This window comes from Lethenteron reissneri, chromosome 3, assembly GCF_015708825.2.
Source record: "Lethenteron reissneri isolate LAM-NWPU_2019-01 chromosome 3, ASM1570882v1, whole genome shotgun sequence".
Classification (NCBI taxonomy): Eukaryota; Metazoa; Chordata; class Hyperoartia; order Petromyzontiformes; family Petromyzontidae; genus Lethenteron; species Lethenteron reissneri.
This window is the reverse complement of record NC_083781.1, coordinates 7,507,617-7,526,326: the sequence shown is the minus strand read 5'-3', so window position 1 is coordinate 7,526,326 and position 18,710 is coordinate 7,507,617. Positions and strand designations below refer to the sequence as shown.

At 49.1% G+C, this 18,710-nt stretch overlaps 2 protein-coding genes across 2 annotated transcripts; both read right to left on the bottom strand.

Moving 5' to 3' along the window:
- Positions 1-3,370: 3,370 nt before the first annotated feature.
- On the bottom strand, positions 3,371-11,019 carry LOC133345810 (uncharacterized). Its single transcript, XM_061556810.1, has 7 exons — positions 10,737-11,019; positions 8,043-8,126; positions 7,758-7,846; positions 6,327-6,512; positions 5,635-5,772; positions 4,754-4,946; positions 3,371-4,458 (listed from the first exon to the last, which is right to left on the bottom strand). Exons 1-7 carry the CDS (start codon positions 11,017-11,019, stop codon positions 4,157-4,159), a joined length of 1,275 nt encoding a protein of 424 aa, XP_061412794.1. The 3' UTR covers positions 3,371-4,156.
- Positions 11,020-11,076: 57 nt separating this feature from the next.
- LOC133345822 (dexamethasone-induced protein-like) lies at positions 11,077-11,736 on the bottom strand. Its single transcript, XM_061556837.1, has one exon. The coding sequence runs from the start codon at positions 11,350-11,352 to the stop codon at positions 11,077-11,079; it is 276 nt and encodes a 91-aa protein (XP_061412821.1). The 5' UTR covers positions 11,353-11,736.
- Between the last annotated feature and the right edge of the window lie 6,974 nt (positions 11,737-18,710).

The window sequence follows — 18,710 nt, the reverse complement described above, 5'->3', positions numbered from 1 at the left end:
ACCCTTACTCCATACAAATTACCCGATTACAGGGTAATTACTGGGGTACTACTACACATGAAAAAGGTTTATAACAGGTAAATGCTAGGAAGAGCGCTTTATTCATATCGAATACTCTCGATGATTCCAATTTTAAATGGAGGCCGCGGACTGCGCCACGGAGCTTTTAGCGAGCGGTAAGCAAGGCATTTGCCGGGTAATTCTTCCACACTACCTTTACCCGACCCTTTACCTTACCCCTTGACATGCCGGCACCTTTACACTTTACCCGGTAAAAAGGGTAAATTACCTTGCCTTGCCGAGGCCGAGAGGAGTCGCCGAGTCTGCCTGCATCCGAGCGGTGGTGTAATTGTTCGCGCGCCGAGCGCGCAATGCACAGTGCGCCGGTTCGATTCCACATCCCGGCGTGGATGTGGAACACTGGAGCAATATTCCGATTCCCGAAACCCGCCGCCTCTGTCCAACCGGCAGTACAATTGGGTTCACCGCCATAGAGGCCGTCGATAAATGACGTAACGCGATTTTGGACGATTTTGGACCCCCCCTCGTCACACGGAGTCACAAAAAGTCAGACCCCCCCCTCAAATATGACGTCACAAAGCCCCCCCCCCCCCACCCAAACCATAAAACATGCTTCAAATCGCTTTAAACTATTGTCATTGTTGTGCGTATTTAATCTGGTGCTGCACTCTGATGTTGTAGGAGAAAACATTAAAAAATCTATTTAATTAAGTATAACGTGTTGTCTATATTTATTTAAAGTCACACATCGTCACAAATGTCTGACCTCCCCCCCCCAGGTGCGTGACGTCATTTATGGACGACCCCATTGTCGGATGGGCAGTGTCGCGTGTGGATGGATGCAATTATAATGGGTCACGTCTTTCAAAGCGTCTGGTGGATGAATCGGCTGAATGCCCTCGAGGCTTAGCTAGCAGTGGCGTCAGAAAGCAGTTGAAGGGCTGTACCCTTGATGCGAATTGGTTGGATGTGTGTCAGAGGTCGCAAACGGGTTTTAATTCCTTACCCGTACCCGTACCCGGCCGCACCAGGGTCGCAAATGGGCACCCGTACCCGGCCGGGTACGGGTGCCCGTTCCCTACCCGTACCCGTACCCTACCCGAAATGAGTGACAAACGGTTACTCACCAGTGACTCACGGCCTACCCGTACCCAGCCGCACCAGGGTCGCAAACGGCTACCCGTACCCGTATCCAGCCGGGTACGGGTAGCCAGGTATCGGGTAGGGTACGGGTACCCGGTTGCGACCTCTGGTGTGTGTGAAGTCACCCCATGGCACCTGGGTCTGTTCCACGACCTCCTGCCAGCAGGCCTTCCACACTTCACTTTGCCTCAAAGTGCACCTAGCATGGCACAAGCGCCGTAATGACGTCACCGCCACTTAGTGGTGAACGGCTGTTGTTGTTGTTGTAGTTCCAGTGTTCAGGAGAAATGCTCAGGGGTTTTATTTTATTTTAATGTGCTGCCTTCGTGGTACACAAACCCGCAGAGTTGCATATTTTTGGCAAAAACCCCTTGGCCTTCATCCAACAGTGGATGGCGCATGGCTCATAATCTGGATGCCTTCATCCAGCAGTTGATAGACCATAGCTGATGATTCTAGATTTGAAGCTTTCATGACTGCAATGATTCATACTCTTAGGTTTTTTCGGTAAAGTCACGTAGGTAAAAAATAAAAATATAATAAATGAAAATAAATCAATTAAATCACGATGTTTCGGAGGCAACACAAGCTTCCTTCATCAGGTGTAAAAAAGGGCACAGCAAAATAGCTGTAGCGGATAATAATGGAGAGGCCGTTAATAAGCAGTGGATAGACCGTCGCTATTGATGACTCCAGCTGCTTGGGAAGGACCATAAGAACCCGAAACATGTCTATTAAAATACTTATTTTAGTTAAAAGGCAGCGCTCGTAAGAGATCTGGCGATTACTTGATTTCTCATTCGAGCCACTTGTATCCACATTGTAATTCAAACTCGCACCTCCTGTACATCCAGGCCAGCAGGCGTTGAGGTGCGGTGTGAATGTTTTGAATAATGCATGATGGTTACATCACACGCGATACGAGGACTGAGTGTCCTCTTCACTTATTTTAGAAAAAAACAAGTAGTTTCCCTCCCCAAGTTCATCCCGACTGCTCTCGGTGACAGATGACAAAATCCGCGTGTATCTCACAATGAGCGGAGCAACTCTCTGTGCGAGAGAACACTTCCACAAAAGCGGACATCACAGAACTACCTGCGAGATCCGTTTCAGTAACCCCCGGGTCCATATGTTCGTCGCGTGAGAAGTTGTCTCAGAGCTGGATTTGAGCCAAGCTAAGTGCAGAATAGAATGTAACCATGATTTTATTTGTGCGCTCATTGATGGGCAGGTGTTACAGGGAACCAGACGAAATTAATCAGTAAAGATCGCTTGCCGGTTTGCCGCAAACACACAGACACACATTAACCTTATTTGTTGAGAAATTAAGGCAGCTGCTGCGGCGGTCGAATAGTTACCAGCACGCTGCCCTTGCAATCCAGATGTCAATTCAATTCCTTCACCTGGCACCGTGGTTTAAACACATTCCTGCGGAGGGAGCTGGTAGGAACGTTGGGTTGCTCGGTCAATGGCCAGGGTCAACGGCGGCGTGGTGTATTCCGCAAATATGGCCGACTGTGAGGGCGGGCACAAGCCAGCGTGAGTAGGTTAAACGTTGAGTTTTATAAGGGCACCACGGGGTGACCAGCCCATCCCCACCCCTCCCCACCCAGCCCCAGCCCTCCCCACCCAGCCCCACCCCTCCCAGCCCCTCCCCACCCAGCCCCTCCCCACCCAGCCCGACCCCTCCCATTTTTGGATGCACGACGGACGGACGGACACAATAATCCCGTGGGCTGGTGGAACCAGGTGGTTCCTACCAGTAACAAAATGTATCGAGTTTATTTCATTTCTCCACCTCTAGCCACCCAGCAGTGTAAATGTATACAACAGTGGAGTAAAAACGTATGGGCAGTGTGGACGAGTCGACAAATGCGCCCGAGAGCTCCCTCTGGTGGGAGGTCCATTCCGCCAGTTGATTTGCGAGCGATTACAGGGCTGCTCCTTCAGCTTTTAGCTGACAAACTCGGGCAGATGTAACCATGCGGAGACACAATCGGCGCATTCACGGCTAAACTTCTGCTGGAAACGGCAGTCGATTTGGGAAAATGGTTACCAGGCTCCCGGCTGTCGTGCAACAACCTGAGAATCTTTATCAAAATATTTAGGCTGGAGGTAACCGATGAGCTATGATGCGCTTTTTCACAGATGCCCAGTAGACCGTGCACGTAAAACACGAAGAATGTTGGCATCAAAACACGCAGGAACAAACTCAGGCCTTTATTTGGCAAAAGCCTAGCCACGCATCTCAAGAGCAACCAGTTCAACACAGCAATATATATATTTTTGCGATTTTATTAAATAACATAGGCCCGTAACAATGCTTTAAGTGACAGAAAAACCGGATGGGGGAAGACAGCATTATTTAACAAACCTGAATTGCAACAGCCAGTCTCAATTGGGGGACGACTCGCGTGCCGTGACGCACGGTGCACGTATGCAGTGACGCATGCGTGCCGTGCTACTGACCACTCACCATGGGCACGCAGCTGCCAGCCGTGTGCACGGCACAAGCAGAAACTGTGACCAATTTGCGTGGCCATCCCCGTCTATGCCACAGCAAGCAAAAGCAAATTTTTAATACTAAAATGGACTTGTCTCTCCACGTGAAAATCAAGTAGTTTTTAGTCCATCAGCCGACCAAACTTCCAAACAGAAGCTGAACAGCAGCATGCGCTTATTGGTCTCATCGGCAAACTGAGACTCTCTAAACAAAATGCTGCCGGGTTTCCAGATGTTATCGGCATGAGCACTCCATCTACACGATGGGACCCTGTCCATCGCAAATAATAACACTGTAGAAAATCAGAGGCAAGTGTATTAAATTATTAATTTCACTATCCATAATGCTCCAAGTCAAGGCATAATCACAACGCTTGACGAAATTAGCAGCACCTACTCACACGGGGGCGACACGCACTGGGCGTGGTGGAACCCCAGGTGCCAGGACACCGAGCCCCAACCACTTTCACAATGGGGGGGGGGGGGGGGCTCAGCATCCCAGCTCGGCGCGCAGGCTATCGGCGGCGAGTCGGAAGCGGTGTGCGGCGAGCAGCGTGTCGGCGTGCGACACGTCGCGGTGAAACACGGCCCGCAGCTCCCGCTCGCTCCACACGCCCACCAGCACGGCCGCGTCCGCTTCCTCGGTGCCGCTGCCGCCTGCGTGTCCTGCCAGCAGCTGCTGGCGCAGCATCTCGGGCGTGACGCGGGGATCCGTCACCGTCACCATGACGATGTTGGTGTCCACCTTGTCGGGCCACGCCGTGCACAGAGCAGCGCCGTGCTCCGCCACGGCTGCCAGGAGAGACCGGCGGTGTCATCGTCGGCCCCAGACGTGGGCGGCTCACCAACTCTGTGCGTCTTCACACGAGTCTATGGTTCTCTATGTAAGTCTACGGGACCAAGTCCCTTGGCAAACGGGCTTACACTATGACCTCACTGGGCTTGAGAACCCCATTTAATCCCAGGCGGCTGAAACCTGGACGTCAGTGCAGCCGGCTCAGTATCTCTGCACCCTGAGCCGCACGCTCACCTCTAGGCGAGACCCGGTGTGGTGAGCGTGCGGTGAGCGTGCGGAGAGCGCTCGTACCGTGCGCGAACATCTTGGCGTGGCGGTGGTCGGCGAGCAGTGTCTCCTCGTAGCCGTCGAGCGCCACAATCCCCGCGGCCGCCACCACCCCGGCCTGCCGCATGCCCCCGCCCAGTGCCTTGCGCAGGCGTCGCGCCCGTGCCACCAACTCGCATGAGCCCGCCAGCACCGAGCCCACTGGGGCACCCAGGCCCTGCACAGGCGGAGGGAGAGAGGGAGGGAGAGAGGGAAGGGGATAGAAAGAGAGGGAGAGAGCGAGAGAGGAATGGAGAGTGAGAGAGCGAGGGAGAGAAAGGGGGAGTGAGTGAGATGGGGGAGTGAGAGAGAGGGGGGAGTGAGAGAGTGAGAGAAAGGGGGAGTGAGAGGGGGGAGTGAGTGAGAGGGGGGAGTGAGAGAAAGGGGGAGTGAGTGAGAGGTGGGAGTGAGAGAGTGAGAGAAAGGGGGAGTGAGTGGGAGGGGGGAATTAGTGAGAGGGGGGAGTGAGAGAGAGGGGGGAGTGAGAGAAAGGGGGAGTGAGTGAGAGAGAGGGGGGAGTGAGAGAGACAACGAGAGAGAGGAAGACACCGCCTGGGTCATCTCTCCGACCAAGTGGTCGAGTGACCACTTGGTGATGTATTTAATTTCATATTATTTTAAATTTGTGCCCATCTGTCTGGGGTCAACAACATGAGTACCACTTAGTGGGGAAGTTAAAAGTGGCTGTCTTATGGATATACTTGCACCCGCCACTGGCTCAAAATCCGTAAACAGGAGTTGAACTCAACCTCAATGCCCATTTGAGCAGGAGATCTCACCCCGTGCATGCGAGGGTACCAACAAATAGAGAAACGCGTGTGCCGTGCCCCTCCGTTGGTGGAGGGGGGCACGGGGGGTTGACGCACCTTGGAGAGACACAGGCTGACTGAGTGGCAGTGCCCAGCGATGGCGGCGGGGGGCACCGACAGCGCCACGGCGGCATTCAGCAGCCTCGCTCCGTCCATGTGAACCCGGAGCCCGAGCTCATCTGCCAGGGACCGCACCTGCACGGGCCCACGCGTGGCACACGCAGACTCCCGACTGGTTTCGACAAGCAGTGCCTTACTCTTTGGTTATTTTGGTAAGGCCTCGACACAGAGGCGTGGTTTCTCGTGTGCCGATGTACGTCTCTTCCTCTCTATGTATCTCTGTGATATCGGTCTCTACTTATTTGTCTGTCTATATGTCTCTGGTTCTGTGTTTTATCTCTCTCTCAAACTTAGCATTCTCCGGAAGAATGTAATCAACCAGGTAGGGTGTTGACTGTTATGTTATCCGACTCTCTGTTGTATTACATTACATTTCTAAGTATACCAGATTTGTGTTTCTATTTCATTTATACCTGATGATGATTGCTTGTGTTGCAATCGAAACGTCGTATGCTAGTATTTAACTTATTATTTTTCTCTTTATACGTCACTTTACCGAAAGAAACCAAAAGGGTATTTCCTGCAGTCACGAAAGCTCCAAATTAAGTAAGCAGTGCCTTATCCGCTGAGGCGGGCTTACTCGAACCACTGCCAAATACTCCCAGAAGGGCAACCGGTGCGATGCGTACCTCGCGCAGGAAACCCACAGGGAGGGCTCGTCCTCCGCACGCGTTGTGGGACGACTCGAGGCACAGGAGCCGTGAGCGCGGCACGTGCGCGTCCGGGTGCTCGTGCCGCACCTTGCTCCGCAGCTCGGCCAAGTCAAAGGTGCCGTCGGGCCGCGTGGCCAGCGTGCGCGCGTGCACCCCGCCCAGCTGCGCACCAACAACACCCGCACGCACTTCGCATCGCTGGCGCCCTCTTCCCAATCATTTATATTGAAGTATCGTAGTGTAATGTGAGCATATATCCGGGTTGTTGATGGATCACACCTCGTTACGATGATTGGCTCTACCGGTCCTGGCCCATAGCTAATGGGGGGAAATCTAGGGGCGTGGCCCTGACGTAATGGGAAGGTGACATCTGTATGTAGAGGACAATGGGGGGACGAGTCAAGGGCGCGGTCCTAAAAACGTACGATGGAGTCTAGAAGATTCCATGGAGGTTAACCAGGATTGGTGGAAAGGTACCACATGACCCTGGTATTAAAAGGGGTGGAGACGGACAACACGTGGTCAGATCTGGAACGAACGGAGGGTGAGGCCACGCTGGAGCGGGGTCCAGGCTGCCACGTGGCCGCGCGTGTCTCTCTCTCTCCCTCTCACGCTGTCTGTTAGCAGCGTGAAGGAGTAAGACAGGAGTGTTGTGAACGAAAGACAAATAAAGACCGGATTCCAGAAGTCGCTTCCACGACCTTTATTACAATAGGAATAATTATGATTTAATTTTTTGAGGCAGCGCCCTCCTATTCGCCGGGGTGTCTTAGAACGCTTTACATCACCCTCCCAACTGAAACATTTGAAAGGGCACCTCCAATGGAAGCTGTCCCTGAGTGGCACAAGGTGACTCAGAACCTGGCCTGCATATGGGCATTAGTCTGCCAGTAGGGGACAATGGCTGCTGCTGTGTGTAATCCCAATGGGGTGATTACAATGCCCTTGATTTACTCGAACGGCCAGGTGGTTCAGCGGCAGAGCGAGCGGCTCGCAATCGGAAGGTTGCAAGTTCCAATCCTGGTTTAGGTGTTGACTCAGCCCATCATCCCTCCAAGGTCGATAAATAAGTCCCATATTGTGGGAGGCCAACAGTTGGATGTACTATGGATAGACTTTCCCCTGCCAAAGAAATGTGGGAATGAATCACCCTTTGTTATGGCACAACCTGAAAGAGGAATATCACAGAACTATTTTTGATATCCCTTCCAAGTGATGTTTTTATCCACACGAAGGAACTTGTATTTTCTCACACTAAATGTTGCCAATTTTAGTGTAAATCCAAATTTAAAACAATACACTTTTTATATCTTAATTATCGTTAAATATAAATACTATGGCAATTGCCCAAGTTAAAATGTTTCCCAACTCATTCACCCTGTGTTGGTCATCCTGCTGTGCGCTCACCTGGGCGCTGGCTCCCTGCTCGTAGAGGTGAATGTGGGCCCTGTCTCCAAGCAGCATCTCGTCCCCTCGCTCCGGGCAGTGGCACATGACTGGTGGCACAGCGGGTGGCACAGCGGATGGCACAGCGGGCGACGCATCGACTCGGCAATCAGGTCTTGGGGGATCGGGTCAGTGACACTCGTATTCATGACCGATTTTCCTATCACACATCTGCGGGGACGGGAGTCTCGGTCTCACGACTGTGCACCCCCCCCCCCCCCTTCTCGACACGTAGGCCACCCTCACCGGCGATGAGGTTTCCCATGGTTCCGGACGGCACAAAGAGGGCGGCTTCCATCCCCAGCAGCTCGGCCACCAGTCCCTGCAGCTCTGTGTGGAGGGAGGAAGGCAGGCGTTCACAGGGATAATGTGTGGCAGCCAAAACTTAGTATCTAACCATGGAGTGTCAGTGACATGGCCCAGCGGAGCGTGTCCACCGCTTGTTACGGAAGTTGATTCGAATCCTACAGGCTGCCCTGGTTATTACTGCAGTTGAGCGGCAAGCAGCGGCAGGGTGGCTCAGGGTGGGCTCAGGTGGGGGTAGGCCTGGTAGGGTCAGGGTATGCGAGTTAGAGGTGAGGCTAAGTGAGCTGAAGGTGAGGTGTCCAAGACCAGCTGAGTTCAAACAAGGCTAGACGAGGTGAAATACATGTTAAAAGTAATATATATCCCATTATGTGTGTTGAACTTCTTTCACGCCGTACGTAGCCAACCGTGCTAATCACTTGAACACTGGGGGAAGTTGAACCTAGGTCTGTGAATTTGTGTCCTCCGCGAAAACTATGAAGAAGTTACATTCGGCCTCTGGCCCTAAAGTTACAAACGGAAAAGGTTTCTCAACCCTGATTTAACTCAACTGAAAAAAAAACACTTCCCTCAATCAACATTTCTGGTAACCCCAAAAACATCCATTATAAGAATCCACCCACGTTTCTCTTCACTTCCCACTCAACACCCAATAAAACCACCCATATTTCATTCAGTCCAGACATAACAATCCATTAATAACAACCACCCACACATTCACATCAACCTCACAATGACAAAACATCCACGTCCCACGTTCGCATGAACGTCGCGACACAGCACACACACATTGTGCCTTCAAAACGTCGCTGGCAACAACTGCCTGGTGCTCCAGCAACACAACACCCGTTGTTACTGCTGAAGCTGTAATAATAAACTTGCCACGTTTGTTATTCACGAGGCAACTTCATGAACTGGAACATGGGACAATTCGTGCCAGTATCAAAGTATAATAATAGGTGTTACCCTTTCTGGCAATAAAACAGGTGTTTAGATGTTTCAAACACCAAACATAAACCTTTTGCGAGGAATCATGTCTGCATATAACCATTTTGTAGTTGCTCACCCCGAGCTTATAAATGCTCTGATACTTGTCCTGTTCGCCTTTTGGCGTTCTCTGGTCTAACACTGGTTGAGACTAGGCCCTAAAAAAATTAACCCGTAAAAACTAAGTTTTTCACTATAAATCCTTTATATGCGTGGCGGCTAGAGTCCTCTCGTCCTCTGGCTTGAGATGGCTGCCACCTATGGGTCAGATGATTGTCTGCCACCATTAAGCAATTGGTAATTAAATATTTTTTTTCCCTAAACAGTGTAAAATTTTGGAAATTTCTTTTCACGAAAATTAATTGTCACGCACAACGAGTCTGTGTGCAAAATGTCAGCTCGATTGGATCACGGGAAGTGGGTTAAAAACGACCGAAAGATTTGCACGGTCGTAAGCAAGCAAGCAAGCACGCAAGCAAGCAAGCGAACTTAATATAAAGGATTTAAAAAGGCTGCCTCTGGTGTAGACCAATCAGTTTCAAATACAATGTATATAATTGCAGATCACGATTGTTTGAATGTTCACCACCAAGTACGTGTGCTTAACGTACTTGGTGTTTGAACATCTTAACGCCTGTTTTATTGCCAAAAAGGGTAAAACCTATTCTTATTTTTATTGCTCTACTCCCTGTCATGAATGTGTCTGTCTTGTTAAACTATATTATTGCCGTTAAAACGACGTAAAATTCGAATAAACCGGGTTCTGGAGTGTAGTGATTTGCTGGTCTCAGTGTACATTATATTAGTATGATTGTTCACCACAAGAACGTGTGCTTAATGCAAAATGTTTCCGTTTGACGTTTGAACATCCTGACATCTGTTTTATTGCCAGAAAGGGTAACACCTGCTCTTACATTCACGAACTGTGTCGGGTGGTGGAGGCTGTACGACACACATTTTACTGCCACGACGCCACTGCCACCCAAGCATTACTTAGCAGCGCTGAAGTGATTTAACAGTGTCATTGTTTTACAGTTTTCCAAACACAGACCCAACGGCCAGCGACAAACAGCACTTGTCGAGATGCAATCGTCAAGTACGAGTTTGGCGTGTCAGATTAACGCATTGTTGTTGTTTTCATGTGATAGCTGGACACACAATAAACAACACACACACACAATAAACAACACACACACAATAAACAACACACACACACAACACACACAACACACAATAAACACACACAACAAACAACACACGCTAAACAACACACACACAATAAACACACACACGCACAATAAACAACACACACACAATAAACAACACACACACACAACACACACAACACACAATAAACACACACAACAAACAACACACACACACGCTAAACAACACACACACAATAAACACACACACGCACAATAAACAACACACACAACAACACACAATAAACAACACACACGCGCGTGTACATCAAACTCGACCACGACATCCAAAGTTTTCCAAGAGACCCCCTCCCCGCCATGGAGGCCCCGGACCCCGAAGCTCCCCCCTAGGGCCCCGGACCCCTCGTGGTCCCACTCTGTGTGCCCGCCCGTCCCCCCTCACCGTCCCCCCTCACCGTCCCCCCTCACCGTCCCCCCTCACCGTTCACCGTGGGATCCTCGCCGTAGACATCGTCCCCGACCCTGGCCTCGGCCATCGCCTGCCTCATCGCTGCGCAGGGCCGCGTGACGGTGTCGCTGCGCAGGTCCACCACGGCCCCGCAGCTCGCCGAGAAGCCTCGGTCTTGCCTAGCCGCCCTGCCGGGAATCCCCCACCCAAGTCCGGCGGGGCAAGGCCGAGCGCACCGCCTCCAACCGGTCGATGGCCGGTGGAGAAGTCTCGGCCTCGGCGTTTGCAGCTTCATCAGCACGGCTCGAGCAGCCATGGTCGAAGCTCCCACGGGGAGCGAGACGTGGACCACCTTCCCCACGACACCGACACTTCACTGGAGGAGGTGGTCGGAGTCGAGAAAGTCGAGGTCGAAGTCCGGGGCGAGATCGACTCCCAGGGCGAGCAGCGCGTCGTGCGCGTCTGTGGGGGGGAAGAAGGCGTCCATGCCGATGTTGAGGCACAGGCACTCGAGGAAGAAGAGCGCGTAGTAGAACACGAAGAGGTTGACGAAGAGGAGGCTCCAGAAGAAGAGGGCCTGGGGCTCGCTCCACGCCGCCGCCGCTGCTGGGTCAGCGGCGTGGAGCGGCACGGCCTGGAGCGCGAACATCACGGGTCGATGGTCTCCTCCATCACCAACAACAACAACACCACCAACAACACCACCAACAACAACAACACCAACAACACCACCAACAACAACACCAACAACAACACCACTACCAACAACAACAACCACAGGACAAATCGCTCGCTCGCTCACTCACTCACTCCCGAGTTACATGCACAGAGAGTGAAGACTCGACACGCGTCTGCCCCTCGGAGTAAACACAGCAGGCGATACTCATACTCTTAGGGTTTTTTTGGTAAAGTCACGTAGGTAAAAAATACATAATAAAAATAATAGAAATAATAATATAAATTTAAATAATAAATCACGACGTTTCGGAGGCAACACAAGTCTCCGTCATCAGATGGGACCGTCACAGCTAAATTTATTGTATCAAGTGAGGCAAAATTCCAAGAGACAAGCTCTTATATACAAGTTAAGGGGAGGGGAGGGGCTTATCTGAATGTGGTAGCCAATGAATGGAACATGTTGGTGGTTTTCGACGTCCCCTCAGCAGAGGTCGCAAACGGGTTTTGATTCCTTACCCGTACCCGGCCGCACCAGGTACCCGTACCCGATACCCGGCCGGGTACGGGTAGCCGGGTATCGGGTAGGGTACGGGTATCGGGTACGCGATTGCGACCTCTGGGATCAAGCCATGTTGCAGGCGCAGGTGGGTTGATTCTAGGAACTTGAACAAGACGTTGGGAAATGAGTGACAAACGGTTACTCACCAGTGACTCACGGCCTACCAGTACCCGTACCCGGCCGCACCAGGGTCGCAAACGGCTACCCGTACCCGGCCGGGTACCCGGCCGGGTACGGGTAGCCGGGTATCGGGTAGGGTACGGGTACCCGATTGCGACCTCTGCCCCTCAGCCACGCGGCCTTCGTGCATGTGGGTACCTTCAGAGGCATCGGTTGAACACGAAAACTGCCTGTTGCTTCCGAAACGTCGTTATTTAATTTAGTTATTTTCATTTATTTTTTTACCTACGTGACTTTACCGCAAGAACCTAAGAGTACGAAAACTGCTGTGGAGCGGGTATCCACATTCGGGTTTCTCATCGGCAGAGTTGACTTGTTTAGCACGTAGGCTTTCGCGACCGATATCATTCATAATAATGGGGTCTTTGTGGATTAGATCGCGTTTTAACCCCCTCCAAAAGCTGCATTATAGAGTTGGCGTGCTTGAACCAATGCTTGGTGAACTATCGGATGCCTGTAGGCAAGCACCCCTTCTAAGTTAGAAACGGGTCCGAGTTCGGCGCAAAGCTTTTACACAAAACGCAATGATCCGAGTCATGGTGAACACAACCCTCACTCGCACCGGTCTGCTCAAATTGTGGAAATTCCACGTTCCTATGGTGGGAGCGCGTCTGTCCAGAGAACGACCGCTGTTGCAAATGAGACTATTCTGTCTTCTTGGTTCTTTCGGTAAAGTCACGTAGAAGGGAAATAATAAAAAAATAAAAATTCAACATTATAAAATACAATTCTCACGACGTTCCGGCCACAACGCAAGTAGCCGTCCTCAGGTGACAGACCTGTTCTTCACCTGAGGACGGCTGCTTGCGTTGTGGCCGAAACGTCGTGAGAATTGTATTTTATTACGTTTTATTTCTATTATTTTATTATTTTCCTTCTACGTGACTTTACCGAAAGAACCAAGAAGATGAATCCTTGCAGTCACGAAAGCTTTAAATCGAAATAGACTATCCTGGTTCAACAAAATAAGCGTGACTTGATCTTCTCCACATCGTGGTGGTGCTTTTATCGACCCCGGATGGATGATGGATTGAGTCAACTCCTTTCCAACCAGGATTTGAGCTCACAATCCTCTCTGGCTGCGATCGTCTCGCTCGACCGCTGAGCCGGAATCTTGTTTGTAGCTGATTGTGATTACAATGATTGTGGTTACAATGAATGTGATTACAATGTTTGTTATGTACAATGGTTATGATTGAAATTATTGTGATTACAATGGCTGTGAGTTGCAATGATTGTAATTACAATGCTTTTAATTACAATGGTTGACAATTATTTTGATTACAATGATTGCGATTACAATGATTGTGATTACAATGATTGTGATTACAATGATTGTGATTACAATGATTGTGAGGTACAATGGCTGTGATTTGCAATGGTTGTGATTACAATGATTTTGATTGCAACGATTGTGACAATTATTTTGATTACAATGATTGTGATTACAATGATTGTGATTACAATTATTTTCAATTACAATGGTTGTGATTACAATGATTGTGATGACAATGGTTGTGATGACAATGATTATGATTACAATGGATGTGAGGTACAATGATTGTGATTACAATGATTTTGATTGCAACGATTGTGACAATTATTTTGATTACAATGATTGTGATTACAATGATTGCGATTACAATTATTTTCAATTACAATGGTTGTGATTACAATTAGTGTTATTACAATGATTGTGATGTACAATGGTTGTGATTGCAATGACAGAATGCGTGGGTATAGCAGCGTGGATATGTTCCATTTGCTTGCTTAAACAAATGCCACCTGATGATGTGGGCCGATGGACTAAACCTTAAAATGTATCATATCAATTCTTACGTATGGCAGCTATAGGGTCAAGAGCGAGATATCAGTGTCCAAGGTCTCCTGGTGGCCACAACGAGAGGGCCTTCAGGTCAGAGAGCGACAGAGAGAATCCGTGTCGTTTTGCCTTTCCTCCGTTGAAGGGGCGCAGACCACAGTGGGCTTACTTCGTGATTCCACATCTTTGTGTGTGTGTGTGTTTAATTTGTTTCAGTTTCATTTATTTGGTATAGCCCTGTGAGCCATTCGACTCTTGAATCGGGTGCAACCGCAACACACAACAAACAAAAACATGAACAAGAAAACATCTTAAAGTGACTATGCGCAAACAGAAAAATCCAGGAAAAAACTGCAAAGTCTTCCAGAAAAAAAGGCACCGTACACCAACGCTGTGTGCAAAAATCCCAGTGGGATGCAAGTCAAACAACAACAACAACCACAAGTCAACTTAGATTAAAGCCATCATTCTAACTCCGTACTACAACAAACAAAACATGGCCAAACCAAAAAACTTTTCCAAATCACCAAACGACCGAGTGGAGTGGATACGGCGGCACAAACGTGGCTCTACGTCGATTTTGCTGTTCGCGGAGAATGAACGATTTTGCTACGAGCAAACGAATGAGTCCGTGACAACGAGGCGAAGGAGGAGAGACATTGTGGTGGTGGTGGGGAGGTTCGAGGCTTCGGCTGCACTCAATGCTCGACTCAGTTGCGCGGAAACTCCTCGAGGTGGCGACTGCGACTTACTGAGTCGTCGTGATGCGCGATTTCAACACCGTGTGCCAAGCAGTGGTCGCAAACGGGTTTTGATTCCTTACCCGTACCCGGCCGCACCAGGGTCGCAAATGGGTACTCGTACCCGGCCGGGTACAGGTAGCCGTATCCTACCCGTACCTGTATCCTTCCCGAAAAAAGTCACGTAGAATGGAAATAATAAAATAATTAAAAAAAATTTACTAAGAAAATAATTCTCACGACGTTTCGGTCACAACGCAAGCAGCCGTCCTCAGGTGAAGAACAGGTATGTCGAGAAGACATAGTCTGAATGACAAGCCCAGGCTTGGAGCGACAAACGGTGACTCACCTGTGACTCACTGCCTACCCGTACCCGTACCCGGCCGCACCGGGGTCGGGTAGGGTACGGCTATCGGGTACCCGATTGCGACCTCTGGTTCCAAGGGACCTCCCCACTCTACTTACGAATATTCGACTTGCGAACTTTCACAGATGCGATAAACCTGTCCGTATGTCCACTGGCCCGTTCGGACCGAGAGTCCCTGTAGAGCAGCGGTCGGGAACCTATGGCTCGCGAGCCATATATGGCTCTTCTGGTGACGGCATATGGCTCCCAGACAATTTTGAGTTGAAAAAAATAAAATAAAAATATCAGTTTGGAACTGATTTTAAAATACTTGTGATATTGCTTAATAATACTGTGTCATTTTAAAGTAAACAGAAATTAGTTTTGAAGATAAATTTCACGGGTCACGGGGCCTCAACGCCTGCATGAAGCTCAACCTCACCACGTACGACCCAGACTACAAGGCCATCAGCAAAACCACGCAGCACCAGAAGTCGCATTAAAAGTAATACATATTTAATTTATTATACGTTAAAAATACTATATGGCTCTCAATGCAATATATTTAGAAATATTTGGCTTTTATGGCTCTCCCAGTCAAAAAGGTTCCCGACCCCTGGTGTAACATTCATCGCCGTCGCAGTGCACAGGACGAAGCGTCCATCAACGTCAAGCGGCCAACAACATACATCACTCTCAGACGTGCAATGTATTTCGAGTGTAACACGTTTCTTGCATCGAGCAAAGTTATTGTTGAAATTGTTGTAATATATTGTTGGGGGAGGGGGGGGGTGGACGATGGTGATGATGGTGGAGAGAGAATTCCAAAGTGGAGCAGTTGTGAGTGCGTAGGTGGTTGTATGGGTGGGTGGGTGATTGAATGAAGAGTGGGTGAAGATGTAACTACACTTATTTTGACCATCTTATTTGACAGACAACTATTACAGGTTATTGATAGACAGCCAGTTTGTTGTTTTACCAGTTTTAGTTTTTACTTGCTTTCTTTTTTCACACTTTTGTTATGTATGCTAGGTGTTAGTTACAAACCGCACCTCTCCATAACAAAGTTATGCAGTCTATTCTTAGTCTTAAGCCTCACCTTACCATATTAATAAAAAGTGTGTCGTTCCTGGCCCTTCCCCCCTCAACCATTATATATACGGGGTGGTATTTATTGTGATCTCTCATTTACTTGATACAGCTGTCGTGGCTGTGACGGTTCCACCTGAAGACGGAGGCTTGTGTTGCTTCCGAAACGTCGTGATTTTTTATTTTTTTATTTTGTTTTATTTAACTTTTATTAATTTACATTTTTTTACCTACGTGACTTTACCGAAAGACCCTAGGAATATGAATAGTGGGTGAACGAGTGAGTGGGTGAGTGATTGAATGAGTTGCCAAACGAGTGGTTGAGTGGGTGAGTGATTGATTAAATGAGTGAGTGGTTGAGTGGCTTCAGTGATTTAACGAGTGTTGTTTGTGTGGTTGTCGGGATCAGTGTCGATGATGAGACGCGAAACACGCTGTTATAATACAGTCTCGCGTGGATGTTCACAGACTCGCACAGAACACCCAGACGAGACCCATAGACTCACGCGGAGACCACTAACTCAACGCGGGGGTGTTTGTCAAATAAAACTTTGCCTATATAACACAATTCGTGCATGAAATGCAATACAAAGTGCTTTACAAGACAAATTAAAAGCGACTGACACAATTTGAACAACAATAAGATTCATACTCTTTGGTTCTTTCTCTCAAGTGGGCAATTGTTTCTTGCTGTGGTTGTCCCACCTGGTGACGGACGCTTGCTTGTGTTGCGCCCGAAACGTCGTGATTTCATTTATTTTATTTCTATCTACGCGACTTTACCGAAATAACCAAAGAGTATGGATCCCTGCAGTCACAAAAGGGTTCAAATCTAGATTGAACAATAAGATTAATACGTTAAAAAAGACGTACCATTATAATGAACTAAAAGTATAATGAAAAGCATAATAAGCGCGCGTTAAGGGCATCCTAATTAAACGCCAATCTAAAAAGGTTTTCCTTAAAATGTCGTCGAGAAACATTAAGCGATTCGAATGCCCTCGGGTCCTCCGGCAGACCGTGCTCGAGGCGAGGACCGTGGAAGTTCAAGTCTCCCTGCCCATAAGTTTCAGTATTGGCCGCAGCAGGAACCAAGAGATCAGTTGCCGGATGAGCTGAGGGATCTACTGGGTTTGATATCTTGACATCACGTCAGTCACGTGTTCAGGTCCTAGTTCGTTTACCGACTTAAAAACCGAATAAGATAATCTTGAAATCATCTTCTTGGTTCTTTCGGTAAAGTCACGTTAGAAGGGAAGTAATAAAATAATTAAAATAAAACATAATAAAATAATTCTCACGACGTTTCGGCCACAACGCAAGCAGCCGTCCTCAGGTGAAGACCAGGTCTGACGCTGTCTCCCCGACAGACCTGGTCTTCACCTGAGGACGGCTGCTTGCGTTGTGGCCGAAACGTCGTGAGAATTATTTTATAATGTTTTATTTTTATAATTTTATTACTTCCCTTCTACGTGACTTCACCGAAAGAACCAAGAAGATGAATCCCTGCAGTAACGAAAGCTTTAAATCGAAATTTAATCTTGAAATCAGTTCTAAAACTGAGAGGCAGCCAGTGTAGATACTTTAAAACAGGTGTAATGTGTGCTCTCCTTCTGTTCTTGGTCTCTGGTTTCCGACCTGATGAGGCTCGTTGTAATTACTGGCGAAACGTCGAACTCAGATTGTGAATGTCGTGGCTTGGCTCTCCAACACGCCGGTGTGCTGTGCTGGTGACGATTTGGCACGTTCTGTTTACGTGACAACCCCGTGTCGGGTGGTGGCGGGTTTAACGACACATTTATATATTAACGCGATCTTACCCCCCCCCCCCCAAAAAAAAACCCTGTATTACGGTGATTGCTGTCACACTGCGGCTGTTCGCCTGTGTCCATCGGTGTGGAGACGATGGCACAGTAGGGGGCACAGATGGTGCATCAACCAGTCGTCTCAGTCAGTCGACCCGTGGCACCTGCTGGGTCTGCCCCGTGACCTCCTGCCAGCGGGCGTTCGACACTTCACGTGGCCTCAAGGTGCACATAGCCTGGCACAAGCGTCGTGGTGACGTCACCGCCACTTAGTGACGAATGGCGGTTGTTGTTGTAGTTGGAGACGATGCGATGCGGTTCGGTGGCGCGGCCAATGATGCCGACGGTGACACCAAAGGTCCCACCTGTCACCTCCCGTCCAGCGGCACGTGTGGTGGAACAGAGACGAGGGCTGCGTTTTTATTTCCCCGACTGTTTCTGTGATTATGTATTCCCGTCGGTCGAGCAAAGCAAAGGAAGCCGATAATTGATCGGGGGGAGTCAACGGATGACTCGATGACTGCGTGGCCGGGAGCGTGGTGATTCATGAGATTGCAGCCGCCGAGTTCCGAGACATTTTCCTCCCAGCAAGCAACGTGCTCGTCTTCTTAGTTATTTCGGTAAAGTCACGTAGAAGGGAAATAATAAAATAATAAAAATAAAACATTATTAAATAATTCTCACGACGTTTCGGCCACAACGCAAGCAGCCGTCCGCAGGTGAAGAACAGGTCTGTCGGAAATACAGCCGAAACGTCGTGAGAATTATTTTATTATGTTTTATTTTTC

What these genes read in the sequence shown, in the direction of transcription:
- LOC133345810 (XM_061556810.1), bottom strand. Translation starts at nt 11,019, where the DNA reads ATGGCTGCTCGAGCCGTGCTGATGAAGCTGCAAACGCCGAGGCCGAGA. An exon ending in CATGGGAAACCTCATCGCCG is followed by an intron (nt 7,847 to 8,042) that starts GTGAGGGTGGCC and finishes CTGTGCCACCAG; the next exon opens with TCATGTGCCACTGCCCGGAG. An exon ending in TCAGCCTGTGTCTCTCCAAG is followed by an intron (nt 4,947 to 5,634) that starts GTGCGTCAACCC and finishes CCGCCTGTGCAG; the next exon opens with GGCCTGGGTGCCCCAGTGGG.
- LOC133345822 (XM_061556837.1), bottom strand. Translation starts at nt 11,352, where the DNA reads ATGTTCGCGCTCCAGGCCGTGCCGCTCCACGCCGCTGACCCAGCAGCG.